We start from the raw sequence: 17,892 nt of genomic DNA on the forward strand, positions 1-17,892 counted from the left end.
CCTGGATGTTGCAGGTGTTTTGAGTGCCTGGGGCAAGGTCCCTTTAAGGATCATGACAAAAGTGCCTGTAACGGTGGCACACCGGTTTCCAGTAGCAATAAGTGAGGTACACAGATGGTATGGTAAACCAAACGTTGCTTTACTTAAAACAGTCCAACTTTGTACAATGAGATGGTAATGCAGTCCCTTACATCAATGCTCCACAAGAAGGCTTATGATAATAATGGCAGGTAATAATCTGGCAAGATACTCGGAGGGTAATAACAATACGCACACTCAGACCAGGCTGTAACTTCTCCTCAGAAATAGTGTACACTGTTCCTCTTGAACTCCTGGCTGGCTTTCTATTCCAAGGCCCGTATGCCTAACTGCTGGCTTTTATCCTTAGTACTTAATCTTCTTCCCTTATTGACCCTTGCTCTCACTTTGTAGTTCCTCTGCCCATCAGCTTACTTATCTGAGCTGGTTGCACTGGCACTGCTTGGCTTGAAGGTAGCTGTTGGTTGCTCCCAGGAGGACCATCCCTACTACTGGGGTTACTTCTTCTGTGCTAGCTGGATTCAGGATCTCCAGGCAGGCTGTACTTCTCCACTAGCCTCCTGGTGGCAACTAGAAGCCTGGACTATCTAGCTTCATGTCAGGAGGAGGCCCTCAGCATATCTCTGGCTGGTGCCTTCTCACTTCTGTCTCCACAGACTCCTGACTATGTCCTAACTCCTCTCTGTCTGGGCCTGAACATTTATACTAGGGGCTCCCTATCTCCCTCTAGTGTCTAGGATGCCTAACTACACCCCAATAGGCCTACTATGCATGTAACAGGGGAAACATCACATGTGAAAGCACATAGAAAATACATTAAAATGCATGGATAAACATAATGCCACTGTCCCTTAGGAGTAGGAGTCACACATGACCCAATTGACCCTGGTGTAGTGCCCACCCCTACCTAGTGGGACACTACATACCCCCATGCTACGACGTTGCCCGTCCTCGGCGCAACATAAAAGTGGCCCTGCCCAGCTGGATACTGCACCTGAAAGAGAAAAGAGTGCAAACCAGGAAAATACATCTACATTTGCAAAATACATATATATCAGGCAGTTCCACTGGCTTAGGTACAAGTTCGATGAAAAGGGGCATCGTTCTCTTCTCTCAGGATAATGTAAGGGAACAGGGGGGCACTGACCTGGCGCAGCGTTTTAATAATACCAGGATAGTCCATAATAAAAGTAGAAATGCAATTGTCCATAATAAAACAGTAGTAGTCCATAGAAAATGCAGAACAAAATGTAAGTTTTCGGAGGCTCGAGGTATATAAATGAGTCCGTACCCAGGTTTCCTGTTTTTATAGATAGCTAGTGCAAGTGATAAATACTGGAGGATTGCCAAGGTAGTATAGCAGAGCAGCATCTCTGGGCACATTTCCTTGAAGTTACAAAATCTCAGAGGCCACATACATTAGAGTCATCTCTGGGCGCTTTTCCTTGAAGTAAAAGTTGCATATAAAAGTCACAGCACATAAAAGAAGTCCACATTATTAAAATGGCATATAAAAATAGTGCTGCAATGTCCTTTAATCAACCTGAAAAGGGGGTTAAAGGGTTAAAGGTGCAAATAAAAACAGGCACAACTTGGTTTTAAGTTCTGGAAGCAGGCAGGAAATCCTGTTAACAATATGGCCCTGTAGCAATTGGTAATTTCAGTGGCCCACCACTACCACTGAGCCGTGGATGAACTGACAGCAGCAACATGGGAACAATACGAAGGACTCCTGTCCTGAAAGGGTTAATCCACTTGAATAGTGTCCCTTGACAAAGATGAAACAGTATTATGGCCTAGCAGGCCTACTCACAGGGTTATATCAAATCCACTTGGTACAACAGTGGCACTCCCTGGTTTCATTTGTGAATTGGGCCTGTATTGCGAGTGAACAGGCAGATGGGCCCACAAAACAGTATTGGGGGGTAATTGCAGCATGAAGGGACCCCTAATTGGTATTGGCCCCATAGGCCTAGGGGTGATTACGGTCGTTGGCCGCATCGGCCCAGGCATGATAATCGTAGGCTGCTCCACTGGTCTGGATACCGCCACTGCAAGCAGTGCCGTAGGTTCAGGGATGACTGACTCTACTCGGCGGTGTCCCGTATAGGAGAGTTTCCTTGGGGGCCCCACCACAGGTGCGGACACTATAGATGGTCGGCTGGCAGGGACAGGTACCCTTACCTCAGACCCAGAGACGTCCGAGTCCTTAAGTCGACTTTCCTCCTTCTTAGGTGGGGACTGGATCCTGGCGGTAGCAAGCCGGCGTAGGCCTCGTAGCTGTAGCTCCAGTCGGACGATCTGATCATCCATGCTCTCGGGCCCAGCGTCGCTGTCCTCTGATGTCGCCGCCGGCACAGGTGGAGAAGTTGGCGCATCCTGCGCAGCTGCTGCAGGTTCAGGTGATGCGTCTGCTCTTTTCCCTTTGTGGATATTATCCAGGGCAGCATGGAATCGCTCTAGGTTTTCAAAGTCCCAAATAGTTTTCTCTCGGCGAGGCAGCTTAGGGGAAGGATACAGGCTCACCCATTTTTCCACCACTGTTGGTTGCCAGAAGACGTTCGGGCCAAAGAAGGAGCCTCGCTCCTGAAAGGTATTATAGGCCGGTTCTGGAGAGCGCTCAGGTTTGCGCTCGCAGCCAGTATAGTCCTCATCTTCTTCCCAGTCCTCCGGATTCTTTTTAGGACGGGTCACAGCGGTGGCGTAGGGGCCTCGCAGGCCCTCGTCAGGGGTAAATTCTACCTCCTCTCCCTCGCGGAGGTTGTGCATGTGTTCCGGGAGGTAGCTCCACTTAACAGACCTCCGATTAACATAGAGATCCCTGCCGGTAGTATAATCCTTTATGAAGCCGAAGCCTCTGTCTTTATCAAAAGCCACTACAACCCCATTCTCCTTTTCAGGCGGGGTTGGTTGTCAGTGTGGTATTCGTGCACGGTCTTTGCCAGTTCCTCAAAGTAAATTTTGGTCCTGGTCGTCTTCTTTATCGCGGCCTCCCGTTTCTCTGCCATAAACGCCGACTATTTAAACGAGGGCTGATAAAAGTCTCTCCATGAGCCATAGTAGGGCTCAGGCCGCTTCCTCGGTGGCGGGCAGGTGGGTCTCTCCAGTCCCGGGGAGTAGGCCGGTGGAGCGTCCTCTTGCTCCGCATCATCAGGATTCGTTTTTAGTCCAATAGGTGCTGACATCTCTGCAGAGCATTCTTCACTGGTCAACATGCTCAATCCCTCTTCGGAGAGCAACAGGGTGGCACAAATAATAGCAGACAGATCCTCCCATTGTTCTGGGAGGCCGCCCCCCAGGTACTCCTGCATAGGGGAGGCGGGGTCCATCACAGCAGACATGCAAATGTCCAGACAGGGCAGTGGCGCGGACATATAGCCTTTCCCGCAGAAGGCGCCAATTTTTACTGCCAATAAAGTATGAAGATGACGCAGCTATTAAATCCAGTCAGGTTAAGTGGCCATCTTTGAGCAAAAACGCTGTCTATTCACTGACAGCAAGCGTTGGCTGAATAAGCGGCAAACAGTCCATGCGATATACAGTTTTCACACCGCAAATTATTACAATCCTTTGGCCCAGCAATTTCAAATAAACGGTTAGGGCTTAATCACTTTATAGGCATATAACGGCACACAGTTTTTATATTTCACAATGGCGCAGGAATGATCGTATCCTGTTCGTGACGCCAATTTATGCAGCACGCCAGACCTGCAGGGTATTGCGAAGTGAGGTCACGGTTATGGGCAATCGAAGGTTACTCACTGTTTGAAGGATAACCCTGGGCAGGCATGCAGCAGTGAAGGAGAGGCTGACACAAAGTTCCTCTGGGGCAAGGTCCCTTTAAGGATCGTGATGCCAGTGCCTGTAACGGTGGCACACTGGTTTCCAGTAGCAATAAGTGAGGTACACAGATGGTATGGTGAACCAAACGTTGCTTTACTTAAAACAGTCCAACTTTGTACAATGAGATGGTAATGCAGTCCCTTACATCAATGCTCCACAAGAAGGCTTATGATAATAATGGCAGGTAATAATCTGGCAAGATACTCAGAGGGTAATAACAATACGCACACTCAGACCAGGCTGTAACTTCTCCTCAGAAATAGTGTACACTGTTCCTCTTTAACTCCTGGCTGGCTTTCTATTCCAAGGCCCGTATGCCCAACTGCTGGCTTTTATCCTTGGTACTTAATATTCCTCCCGTATTGACCCTTGCTCTCACTTTGTAGTTCCTCTGCCCATCAGCTTACTTATCTGAGCTGGTTGCACTGGCACTGCTTGGCTTGAAGGTAGCTGCCGGTTGCTCCCAGGAGGACCATCCCTACTACTGGGGTTACTTCTTCTGTTCTAGCTGGATTCAGGATCTCCAGGCAGGCTGTACTTCTCCACTAGCCTCCTGGTGGCAACTAGAAGCCTGGACTATCTAGCTGCATGTCAGGAGGAGGCCCTCAGCATATCTCTGGCTGGTGCCTTCTCACTTCTGTCTCCACAGACACCTGACTATGTCCTAACTCCTCCCTGTCTGGGCCTGAACATTTATACTAGGGGCTCCCTATCTCCCTCTAGTGTCTAGGATGCCTAACTACACCCCAATAGGCCTGCTATGCATGTAACAGGGGAAACAACACATGTGAAAGCACATAGAAAATACATTAAAATGCATGGATAAACATAATGCCACTGTCCCTTAGGAGTAGGAGTAACACGTGACCCAATTGACCCTTGTGTAGTGCCCACCCCTACCTAGTGGGACACTACACATCAACCAAACCAGTGGTGGTGAACCTATGGCACGGGAGCCAGAGGTGGCACTCAGAGCCCTCTCTGTGAGCACCCGCACCCTCGAATAAGTCTCTGGCGTACCAATATGCCCTAGACTCTTCCTGCCATTTATCAGCACAGGGCGTGCTATGAACATCAAAGGCAGCGCATTGAATGTAGGCAGGTGGTTATAGCTAAATGATAAAGTACATGGAACATATACTATATTGGTATTCAGGGTAACTTGCCATGTTAGCACTTTGCGATAAATAAGTGGGTTTTCGGTTATAGTTTGGGCACTCGGTTTGCCTTAACTGAACTAAACCTTTATCACGTGTGAACCATAATAGTTTAAATCATTTGAAATCCTCGAAATAATAATCTACATTGAGAAATTTAGTAAATGCATTACTCATCTTGTACTGACACTTGTACTGAACCCTAGCGCTGCATTCACAATTCTGCTGGTTGTGATTTAAAAGAGTCAACGGGCTTATCAAGCTCATCATTAGACATTACAGTCTTTATGGGTAGAACGAGAGATCCTACAACACATCAGATCACACCATAGCAAACAATGTACTAGTAAGGATTGACAGATTTAAACTTCGGGGCCTATAGAATTGTGAATGAATCTCTGAATAAAAATACAGAATGTAACCTGTGCCTCATCAAAAGATAAGTAATGCAGTATATTAATTCTACAGTCGTGGCCAAAAGTTTTGAGAATTACATAAATATTGGAAATTGGAAAAGTTGCTACTTAAGTTTTTATAATAGCAATTTGCATATACTCCAGAATGTTATGAAGAATAATCAGATGATTTGCATAGTCCTTCTTTGCCATGAAAATGAACTTAATCCCCAAAAAACCTTTCCACTGCATTTCATGGCTGTCATTAAAGGACCTGCTGAGATCATTTCAGTAATAGTCTTGTTAACTCAGGTGAGAATGTTGACGAGCACAAGGCTGGAGATCATTATGTCAGGATGATTGGGTTAAAATGGCAGACTTGACCTGTTAAAAGGAGGGTGATGCTTGAAATCATTGTTCTTCCATTGTTAACCATGGTGACCTGCAAAGAAACGCGTGCAGCCATCATTGCGTTGTATAAAAATGGCTTCACAGGCAAGGATATTGTGGGTACTAAGATTGCACCTCAATCAACAATTTATAGGATCATCAAGAACTTCAAGGAAAGAGGTTAAATTCTTGTTAAGAAGGCTTCAGGGCGTCCAAGAAAGTCTAGCAAGCGTCAGGATCGTCTCCTAAAGAGGATTCAGCTGCGGGATCGGAGTGCCACCAGTGCAGAGCTTGCTCAGGAATGGCAGCAGGCAGGTGTGAGCGCCTCTGCACGCACAGTTAGGCGAAGACTTTTGGAAGTTGGTCTGGTGTCAAGAAGGGCAGCAAAGAAGCCACTTCTCTCCAAAAAAAACATCAGGGACAGATTGATCTTCTGCAGAAAATATGGTGAATGGACTGCTGAGGACTGGGGCAAAGTCATATTCTCCGATGAAGCCTCTTTCCGATTGTTTGGGGCATCAGGAAAAAGACTTGTCCGGAGAAGAAAAGGTGAGGGCTACCATCAGTCCTGTGTCATGACAACAGTAAAGCATCCTGAGACCATTCATGTGTGGGGTTGCTTCTCATCCAATGGAGTGGGCTCACTCACAATTTTGCACAAAAACACAGCCATGAACACACCCTCTAACAGCAACTTCTTCCAACAATCCAACAACAGTTTGGTGAAGAACAATGCATTTTCCAGCAAGATGGAGCACCGTGCCATAAAGCAAAAGTGATAACTAAGTGGCTCGGGGACCAAAACGTTGACATTTTGAGTCCATGGCCTGGAAACTCCCCAGATCTTAATCCCATTGAGAACTTGTGGTTAATCCTCAAGAGCCGGGTGGACAAACAAAAACCCACTAATTCAGACAAACTCCAAGAAGTGATTATGAAAGAATGGGTTGCTATCAGTCAGGAATTGGCCCAGAAGTTGATTGAGAGCATGGCTAGTTGAATTGCAGAGGTCCTGAAAAAGAAGGGCCAACACTGCAAATACTGACTCTTTGCAGAAATGTCATGTAATTGTCGATAAAAGCCTTTGAAACGTATGAAGTGCGTGTAATTATATTTCACTACATCACAGAAACAACTGAAACAAAGATCTAAAAGCAGTTTAGCAGCAAACTTTGTGAAAACTAATATTTGTGTCATTCTCAAAACTTTTGGCCACGACTGTATATACAAAATATTATGTGTTGAGATATGAACATGCACTTTTAAATAACTTTCCGTTTTTTTTCATTCCTGAAGGAAAAGATTGTGGCATACTGACCCAAACATTAGCATTAGCTCTGCTACATAAAAAAAAACAAAAAACATTACAAGTATATAGAATGACGCTCCAGCCAACAACTTACTTGATATCCTCCCATACTTCTTCTCCATAGTTCCTTATCACCAGCAGCTCCAAGGCATGATTGACGAATCCATACTATAAATGAAGAAGACAAGAAATGTGCTGTTATAAGTAGGCAAATAAACATTTCATTTTGTGGCGTCTATTCTTATGACTGTATGTTGTGCTGTTCCTCTGTTATTCCTTATAGAATTTATGAATGAATTGCCTGGAGTCTGCAATGAAGGTCCAGATGGGTGTTACCAGTTTGGGGGGGGGGGTCCCTGCACAGTCTGATACTATCTAATCAGTGCCACCAATGGCAGATTGTGAAGTGACTGGTAACATCCATCTAGACCTTTATTGCAGACTGTTAACTTCTAAAGGGAATAACAGAGGAACGGCACAACACAGAGTCATAAGAATAGATATTTCGGAATTGACAGATAGGTCAAAAGGGTTACAGGTCCTCGTAAAGAATCTTTTCATACTCTGTCTTGATTGTCCATTTAGTGTATGCGCAGAGAAAGCTCCTGGGGCATCCGTCCCCCGTGAATGTACATGTAAAAACAACTGCATACCACCCGATTTTTTTTTCGTGGTTATCTCTACATGGGGTCTGCTGCACTATTCCATACAAGTAAAAAATGGAAATAAATAAATAATAAATAAATAATAATAAAAAAATTGACGTGCAAAAAGACCTCTAATCAGCGGCATTCAGTGTTATGGGGTCGTATAGGTCCATAGGTCAGAATGGCTGCATAAAAACCCATCAACACCTGTTTTCCCAGACCATTCCCCTCACTGTGTCACATACCCCCCCCCCCCCCCCACACTTGTCCAACCCTGAGGGAACACTCGCCAGACAATGTACTCAGTACAGGGCATCTGCGTTTCCCTGCAACCGGCCTGCCCTGGTTAAGTTCTATAGGGAAAGGAACCATCTGGTGACCCAGGCATTTCTGTCTTTGGCCTGGCTCATCCACTTGAGAGGGGAGTGGTCGGTCACCAGGCAGAATTTTCTCCCCAACAAATAATGATGGAGAGACTCGAGTGCCCACTTGATAGCCAGGCACTCTCTCTCCACTATACTGTACATGGTCTCGGCTGGGGTGAGCTTACAGCTGAGGAAGACAACGGGATGCTCCTCCCCACTGGCACCTGCCAGTATCCTTTCGTGAGGTCCAAAACAGAAAAATACCGGGCTTGTCCTAACCTCTCAATGAGCTCATCCACCCGGGGCATGGGATAAGCATCGAATTTGGAAACCTTGTTAAGTTTTCTAAAGTAGTTACAAAACCGCAACGTCCCGTCCGGCTTGGGTATCAATACTATAGGACTGGCCCACTCACTTTTTGACTTCTCAATGACGTCTAGCTGCAACATTAGCTGCACCTCCTCAGATATGGCTTGTCGCCGAGCCTCGGGTACCCTATATGGTTTTAATCAGACTTCTGCCTGAGGCTCAGTGACAATGTCATACTGGATTATGGAAGGGCGTCCAGGGAGGTACGAGAACACATCCGTGTTCCGACTAACGAACTCCCTAGCCTCCTGAGTCTGTTTAGAGGAGAGGCTGTCAGCAATTTTTACTGTGGCAGCTGCCTCTCTTGCATCAGACAGAGGGACCGGTACCTCTTCTCCTAGAAAACCTGGCCGCGGGCTGTCTTTTGTACAGGTTTTCCTATCTTTCCACGGTTTAAGTAAATTCACATGGTACACCTGCTCCAGCTTTCGCCGCCCTGGCTGGTGTACCTTGTAGTTTACCTCTCCAACTTTTTCGATTATTTCGTAGGGTCCCTGCCACCTAGCCAGGAACTTACTGTTGTCGGTTGGTACCAGAACCAAAACCCAATCTCCTGGGTTAAAGATCCCGACCGAGCATGACGATTATAGACCCGACTTTGAGCTCTCTGAGCTGCCTCCGTATGTTCTCTTACAAAAGACAACACTGTTTCCATACGTTCCTGCATCTGGGTGACATATTCAATACTTTTATACAAGGTAGATTGTTGCTCCCACGCCTCTTTGGCTATGTCCAACAGACCATGAGGATGTCTGCCATATAGCAGTTCGAAGGTCGAGAACCCAGTAGAGGCCTAGGGCACCTCTCGCACTGCGAACATAAGATAGGGCAATAGGAGGTCCCAGTTCTTCAAATCCTTAGACATCACTCTTTTTAACATGTTTTTAATGTTTGGTTAAACCTTTGTACCAGGCATTCAGTTTGCTGATGATAAACGGACGTCCATAGCTGTTTGATGTGCAGCAACTTACAGAGTTCCCTCATCACCTTGGACATAGTTAGTCAAAACCTCTTTAGGTAGCCCCACTCGGGAAAACATCTCCATTAACTATTTAGCTATAAGTTTAGCCAATGTATGTCACAGCCTCCGGATACCAAGTGGCGTATTCTAGGACGACCAAGATATGTTGGTGTCCTCTAGCGGACTTCGGTACTGGACCTATGAGGCCCTTAGCGATTCGCTCAAACGGTAACTCGATGATCAGGAGAGGTACTAAGGGACTGCGGAAAAGGTGCTGGGGGCTAGTTGTTTGGCAGGTCAGGCAAGACTTTCGTCTACCTCTCTAAACACACTGGACCAGTAGAATCATGGTAATATCCGGTCCTGTGTTTTCTGCATTTCAAGATGACCCCCAAGAACATGTTGGTGGGCTAACTCTAACACAAGTTTGCGATAAGCCTGGGGCACTACCAACTGTTCACTATGTTCACCCCGCAGCTGGTTTACCCGATACAGCATATTCGACTCAGCCCCATGTTGTTGTGGTTCCCCATCAATTATTACCACATTCTTCCAGGCTCAGGATAGGGTTGGGTCCCCATGTTGTGCTGTACCGAAATTTTCCCCGGAGACGTTGAGGTCCTCCAACTCAGGACCTGGTGGCAAGTCTTCGACGTCTACCACCATTACACTCAGCAGGGTTGTCTCCCACTCTTCCACCGAAGTGGCAGTCGCCCCTACTGCAGGCCCTTCGGCCTCAGGTTCCCATGGTTCTGGCCTTCCTTATGAACAATGCCAATCTCCTGGGTTTACCCCTGACTCGCGGGTATCAGTAACTCTCACAACCGGCCATAGGGCCGGGAAGCCAGGAAAGTCTCTCCCTATTATGAGTTTATAGCGTAGATTTGTGTCGACTGCCACCTCGTGGGTCCACCTGCCATCTACCCTGGTTAAAAACACCAGCGCGGTGGGGTAGTCTTTTAAATCTCCATGGATGCACATCACCCCGACTTTCCGGCCAGTATACTCAGTGGACCACACGAGGATAGCCTTAACTAGGGTCATCAGGCTCCCTGTGTCCAGCAGCGCCTCCGCTTGAGTGTCTACCACTTTCACCTGGAACAAGTGGTCTAGAGGTTCCAGGGTACCTGTTGCACATAGTTTCCTGGCATATACGGTATCGTATATGATGGTAACCACAATTAGTGTCCATGGGCTCAACCCGATGAGGACCACCCTTACATGGCCAGGCTCCTGACATTGCCAGCAGACTAATGGAGCCAAGCCCATAGTGGGTACATCCCTGGTGGGTTTAATCGGGTCAAATCCCCGGGCCTGGGGTGGAGATTTCAGGAGTTTGACTGCCCTCCTCCCAAAAGAAACCCCCTGTAGATTCTTAGTAGCCTCATAGCATTCCACCAGGTCCACCATCTTCATGGCATTGCCAGGAGACACCTGGCCGATCCAGTGCTGGAGAGGGGATGGCCAAGCCCTCCAGAACATATTAGCTAATAGTCAATCCAGAATAGCCGTGGGACTCAGCACATCAGGCGGTAGCCACTTTTGCAGGAGGAAAAAAAGTCATAATACTGGGGTCTCGCAGGCTCAGCCGGGTTAAACCCCCACTGATGTACTCGCTAGGTCCCCAGTCTTGCCAGAATCTCACCCTTTACTTTCTGGTAGTCGGCCGCTTGATCGTCCAGCAAGTCGAAATACACCCGCTGAGAATCGGATGCCAAGAACGGAGCGACGACCTCAGTCCACTGGTCTCGGGGTAGTTTCTCCCTTGTGGCCACATTCTCATACATTGCCAGGTAGGTTTCGACGTCATCTAAGGGTGTCATCTTGGGAATCGCCGCATGGACCACTTTTCGGACATCATGGAAGCTTTGGGATGTTCCTGCCATCTTTATAGCCATCACGTGTTGTAACAGCAGCTGGTTTGTTTCTTGCTGCTGCCTGTTAGCCTCCCGTTGTTGCAGGTAGATTTTTTCGCTGCTGCTTGTTAGCCTCCACAAGAGCCTTCATTATGGCCTCCATTTTGTTGAAGGTCACGGGATGAAATCTAGCGGGTTTAATATAGGACATACAACCGTGCCCGGAGCAAAAATGAAAAACAATACTTCGGCAATCACGCCTGCCTCACTGCGCTTGCACGCATCCTCCACCAATTCTGGGGTTTCGCTCTGGTAGATAGGGTCCTATCCTAAGGCCCTAAAACCCCTTTAAGGCCTGGACCACCAAGAAACTTTTGTAGATTTTAACTATTAAATGTCAGCTGAAGCCCGCAAGATTATGCAGCTCCAGGAGTTTCATAACCTTCAGCCTTAGTATCTTCGAGCCTCTGAAGAAGCTATCAAAGTACCAGGTATAGGTAAGGTTAGCTTCACTTTACAATGTAAAGTAGCACAGACTGGAACTTTAAAAGTTGTTTATTAAAAGATCTTTGTGCTAAAAACTTACAGGGCCCAGTCAGCGCCCAGGGGACCCACTTATGAGCAGGATTCAAAGTTTATTTTTTAGGGAAAATAAGATAGAGACTTTCTGCTATTTGGTTCTACTATAAGGGTTCTCCTTTGGGCACAAGATTTGAGACACAGTATGATGGAACAATCCTTTGGTTGCTACCCAAGTAAAAAAAAAAAAATGACATAATGCCATTTGTAGAATCTTTTATTTTACCTTTTATGTGTTTTTATGAATTCTAGTTACTTCTTGAATTGTCTCTCCATGGTGTAGCTGTGCTTTTATAAGGAATAAAGTAACAACTGATTTTTGGATATGACTTGTCTCCTGCTAGGAAACATCTGGTGGTTATGGACAGATGCTCCAAACAAGCTCAGCACAGGTAACACGATGCAAATAGTGTTTGATTATTCTACTGGTTAGAGGCTGGAAAATAAATCAGTGGATGACTATGCCAGATATCTATGCTCTTGTGGAGATGTAACAGGGGCTTGCAGACATGCTACCACCAAATCTCTGTTCAGCTGCCTGGGAAGAGAAGATGGTGGCTATGCACTCAACTGATGATTCCCTGGAAAGTAGCTCAGGATTGGGGGAGCAACCTGGATTTTTTTTGTGAAAAATATATTCTACAGTACAAAGTAGGGGACCATGTATAACAGTGTCTCTAAGACATATTTCTAAAATTGTCGTTTGTGGATAATCACAGTTATCACAAACTTCTGAGGGGCAGGGGCATTGCTAGGGTCTCAAAAGATCCAGGGCCCAAGCATCAATGCCCAATTCTCTAAGTTGAACAACTGCAGCACATACCTCTCACATCCAGGGCCTCCCAGGTGACTTCTCCTCTGATGTAGATCTTCTCTGTCATCATCTTCTCCATTCGGTCCGGACACTTCTCTCAACCACCTCGTCTCTGCAGAGTATGACGCACAGACACCTTTGCTTCCTTTCTTTTCTGTACCCCCAAATACTAAATATTTAAAAATGAGTGCCCCCCATAGTAACAGTACTCCTCATAGTCCCACCAATAGTAATTCCCTTCTAGAATGCTCTCATTAGCAATACTGCCCCCTACTAGACCTAACAGTGATAATGCTCCACAAGAGTGCCTCCATTAGTAGAAGAGCCCTCCAGTATTAATAATACCCTCACAGAGCCCCCAGTAGAAATAAAGCCCCCTATTGTTCCCCCAGTGGAAATAAAGCTCTCTACAGACCCCTCAGTAGTAATAAGGCCCCCATAGTGCTCTTAGTAGAAATAAGACGGATCCCTCCTATAGAGCCCCTAGTAGTAATAGGAACGCCTAAAGTCCCCTTGATTTAAAATGCCCCCACAGTGCCCCCAGTATTTATACGGCCCCTTACTGTTATAATGATCACCCTGAAGCGCCCCAAGTATTTATAATGCCACCTGCAGTGCCCCTTTAGTTATATTGCCCTCTATTGTTATAATGCTCGCCCTGACGTGCCCCCAATATTTATAATGCCGCCTGCTGTGCCCCCTGTAGTTATATTCCTCCGTTTAGTGTCCTCAGAAATTATAATTCCTCAGCACCGCTGCCATACAGTCCCTAAATAGCACTATTTCCCTCCCTCCGGGATAGACTTCCATATAAATACCATCACACCATCTCTCCAGCCCCCTCCACTATATAGTCCCATGTAAATAACATCCCTGTCTATCTAAAGCCCCCTCCAAAATACAGTCCCATGTAAATAACATCACACCATCTCACCTGCCCCTTCCAACATACAGTTCCATTTAAATAACATCACCCCCTCCCCAGCCGCCTTCAACATACAGTCCCATGTAAATAACATCACCTCCTCAATATTCAGTCCCATATAAAAAACATCACTCCCTCCCCCAGACACCCTCAACATACAGTCACATGTAAATAACATTACTCCTTAACATTCAATACCATGTAAATAATATCACTCCCTCCCACAGCTGCCTTCAACATGCAGTCCCATATAAATAACAATTAACCCTCAACATACAGTCCCATGTAAATAACAGTAAACCTCCAAATTTCAGTCCCATGTAAATAACTTCCCTCCCTTCAGCCCTAACATACAGTTCCAGTTAAATAACTACAACTCCCAACATTGCTCTGCCTCTCACACTGAGTAATCTACCCCTCACTTACCTCTCCTCATGTAGCAGATCTCACCTTACCCTCTTCCCAGGGCTTCTCTTCACTGCTGAGCCGTCCTCTCCTGCACTGGTCACATGATGGTGACATCATCACAGGGCCTTTTCAGCTACTGCATTCAGAACTGATCACATGACCTGTGAGGTCATCACAGGTCCTTCATCTCTTGCAGTGCATTAGATTCAACTGTAATACAGTTATATCTAGGCGGCAGGCAGGACATTCGGGCCTGGGACAAAACATCAGGGGCTCAGGCCCCGAATGTTTTGACCTAGCAACGCCCCTGCTGGGTGGAAATGTGTAAACCAAGATCAGGCAGATGTTTTTGCCATATTTTTTTTCCAATGATATGATGTTTTTTAGATCAACGCGGATACTTTTTTTTGGTTCATCCTCTATTGATACATAAAACCCTCTATAATTTTTTCAGTGCAATAAGAGTGTCTACTGTATGTTCCAGCTGCATAGACAACAACCAGGGGCGTAACTAGAAGTGACTGGGCCCCACAGCAAATTTTTGTATGCCCCCCCCCCAGACAAGGGCCGGGGGGGGTGCGCAGACAAGGGCCAGGGGGGGCACAGATAAGGGCCAGGGTCTCAAACAGAGACCGGGGGGGGGCACAGATAAGGGCCAGGGGCACAGACAAGGGCCAGGGAGGGGACACAGATAAGGGCCAGGGCCCAGGGGCGCAGACAGGGGCTAGGAAGGCACAGCCCATGGCCTGGGGGCCACAGGCCAGGGTGGGCACAGACAAAGGCCACAGGGGCACACATAATGGTCAGCCACTGCTCTCCCAAAAGAGCCAACCAGGGAGACACAGTCACAGGGGCCAGGCAGGGTTGCGCAGCTGTGCTGACAAGGGCAACTTGGGCAAGGGGGGCACACAGGCAGCGGGCACAGGGGCCATAGGGCAGGGCTGGCACAGAAAAAGGAGGCCCACAGTCCCTGGGCACACATAATGGTCAGCCTCAGCCACTGCTCTACTGAAAGAGCCAACCAGGGAGCTTAGGGAGGCACAGTCACAGGGGCCTGGCAGGGCAATTTGGGCAAGGGGGCACAAAGGCCGTGGGCACAGGGCACACATGGGCAAGGGGGGCAGACAGGCAGCAGGCACACATACCTGAAAAGCCCAGTGAGTCAGTCACTGATGCACGCTCTGCGCTGCTGTGCCGCTCCTGTGCCGCTCCTGTGCCGCTCCTGTGTGTCCTCTTGCCTAATTGGCTGAGCTTTTCTCCCGCCCGCCTGCTGCTTCCTCTGGTCAGGAGTCAGGAATGACGGTGGGCGTGCCAGACTGTGCTGTGCCTAACTATAACAGAGCGGCTTCCGGCTTGAATCCTGTCACGGGGGGGGGGGGGAGGGGCGGGAGGGATTGGATGATGATGGACAGGTCACAGGCCAGGCCCCCAATGTCACCGGCACCGCACTGTGAAGGGGCCTGGCCTGAAAAACTGACTTAAAGGCAGCTAAGTTGAGTTGACTGACATGCTGCCGGGCCCCTTGTCAGCCCGGGCCCCGAAGCAGCCGCTTCCCCTGCTTCCCCGGTATTCACGCCACTGACAACAACATATATACTATGTCCACAGTTTCCCAAAAATAAATGCAAAAACCCATAAAATACACAACCATATTCCATACATGATCAGCTTAAAGGGGTTATCCAATGATTAATGTAAAAAAAAAAAAGTCATATAGTACACACCAGTCTCCAAACTTAGAACCGGCCCTGTACCTCACATGGATCCAGAGATCTCCACATTCATTGCTCCAATTGTTCTGCTGGATTTATTTCAGGCTGTCAGCTTCGGGGGCGTGTCCTTTCTCAGGGATGTGGCAATTTTAAGGGAACCTGTCACCTCCCAAAACCATCCCAAGCCGCCTGCAGTACCTGCGTGTAGCCAGCAGGGTGTTTCTGACAATGCCTTTCTTCCTGAAGGCAGATGCATCAAAAGTACTGAAAACGTTGTTTTATCCCCTGCCCGACGCGCTTCTCCACACATGCTTGAAGTCACGGGGGCAGCGGCCTTCTTGCTCCAAGTCCCGGTAACCACGCCCCCTTCGCTGTGACTGACAGCGCTTATGCAGAGAGTTCGGCACAGCCAGCCAAACTGCCGGCTGTCAGTCACAGCGAAGGGGGCGTGTTTACCGGGACTTGGAGCAAGAAGGCCGCTGCCCCCGTGACTTCAAGCATGTGTGGAGAAGCGCGTCGGGCAGGGGATAAAACAACGTTTTCAGTACTTTTGATGCATCTGCCTTCAGGAAGAAAGACATCTTTAGAAACACCCTGCTGGCTACACGCAGGTACTGCAGGCGGCTTGGGATGGTTTTGGGAGGTGACAGGTTCCCTTAAGGATGGAACTGAGCATGTGTGTCCATCTCAGTGAGCAGGACAGAGGAATTAAAAATAAAGAACAGCAGGTGGCGCTATACAGATAGATTTCAGTGAATAACTACATTTTATATTACAAGCAATTACAAAAGTATTCAGATCCAGGAGCCCCTTTAATCAGACGTGGCATTTAATACAGCATCGCTTAGTAATAAAAGATGCCAAAAACGACAGAGAATAACGCTCGAGAGAACTGTTTTCACTGCAGACACACGTATTCGGGGAGTTTTGAGAAACATTACGCCTACGACAAAGAATTGTACAAAATATAGTCAACAGACCGTGTTATTCTGACGACTGGACGCGTAAGTAAAGCACGCTAAAGATATACGAGGGCTCGTCACCTGACGCGTAGGAATCCAGTCCAGGGCCTTCTCGAAAATGACAACGCAGCTAATGCACCGACGTGAACTATTAAGACAATGCCCCCTCCGTGACATCACAGCCATTTTCTAACATATTTCCCCGCACACCAGTCGGTGCCCTGTTGCATCTCTTTGTTCATATCATTTGGCAGGAAAACAATGAGAGAGAATCGCGTTATGCAATTTTCAGCTCAGCATCTCCTCTGTAGCCAGAAACGCGTCATGTTTTACAGTAAGATACAAGGAGGCACAACAGGAGCAGTGATGCAGATGTGCCGACACGAAACGCGATAACAGTGCTATTAATCAGTGTGCGACGGGGGAAAAAACAGGACGTGCTTTACGTGATCATGTAGAACATATCCCCCCCCCCAAACAGTATTGTAAACCGTGCAGCTAAAACACAAAGCTAAGCAGTGGTGACACTGGGTGGCACAATGTCCCAATTATACAAGCAGTGCCTGATCCAGACAGATAGATAGATAGACAGACAGACAGAATTGAAATGATTGTCCATACCTCCAGATCATAATCCCCATTCACTTTACACAAAGCACCTACCATTCTGCCAGTGGTTTCCCCTTCTCCCTTTCAAGAAGACAATGGTATATAAAGAGTTACTAAGTGACAGCCTCTGCAGCTCTAACGGAGCTTAGTCCAGCAGCCGAGCCGAGTCCGACACAAAGCCCCGCCCCCTGGTGACGAGCGGGCGGCGGCAGCCAATAGGAGCTCAGTCTCCAGCACTGAGCAGAAGATGCCTGACAGGGCTGTGAGCGGTGACAGGGAGGAAGGAGACATCCTCGCCTCCTCTTGTTGCTGCAGCAACAGCCAAGAGACGGTCTGCTGCGTTGTGGGAAGGAGAAGGTTAAATCAGAAGAATGGGCAAGAAACCTCACTATTTCCAAAGGAGTTACAAATGATGCAACTATGACATGATACGAAATACACCCTCCTCAGGGGTCTACACATTACCACAGAGCTGTATCACAACTCCCATCAGAGTCTTCTGAAGGATACAGGGTGTGCATGGCTTAAAGGTGTATACACACTATGCTTTTA

The 17,892-nt window shown here is 47.5% G+C and overlaps 1 protein-coding gene across 1 annotated transcript in view; it reads right to left on the reverse strand.

Moving 5' to 3' along the window:
* GUCY1B1 (guanylate cyclase 1 soluble subunit beta 1) overlaps positions 1 to 17,528 on the reverse strand; it is a 98,138-nt gene extending 80,610 nt beyond the window's left edge. Inside the window, exons 1-2 of the mRNA XM_044298879.1 lie at positions 17,395 to 17,528; positions 7,228 to 7,301 (exon numbers count right to left, since the gene is read on the reverse strand). Coding sequence (XP_044154814.1) covers positions 7,228 to 7,301; positions 17,395 to 17,397 — 77 coding nt within the window. The 5' untranslated portion in view covers positions 17,398 to 17,528. The remainder of the gene's footprint in view (positions 1 to 7,227; positions 7,302 to 17,394) is intronic.
* Positions 17,529 to 17,892: the final 364 nt, after the last annotated feature.

Source organism: Bufo gargarizans, chromosome 1 (assembly GCF_014858855.1).
Source record: "Bufo gargarizans isolate SCDJY-AF-19 chromosome 1, ASM1485885v1, whole genome shotgun sequence".
Taxonomy (NCBI): Eukaryota; Metazoa; Chordata; class Amphibia; order Anura; family Bufonidae; genus Bufo; species Bufo gargarizans.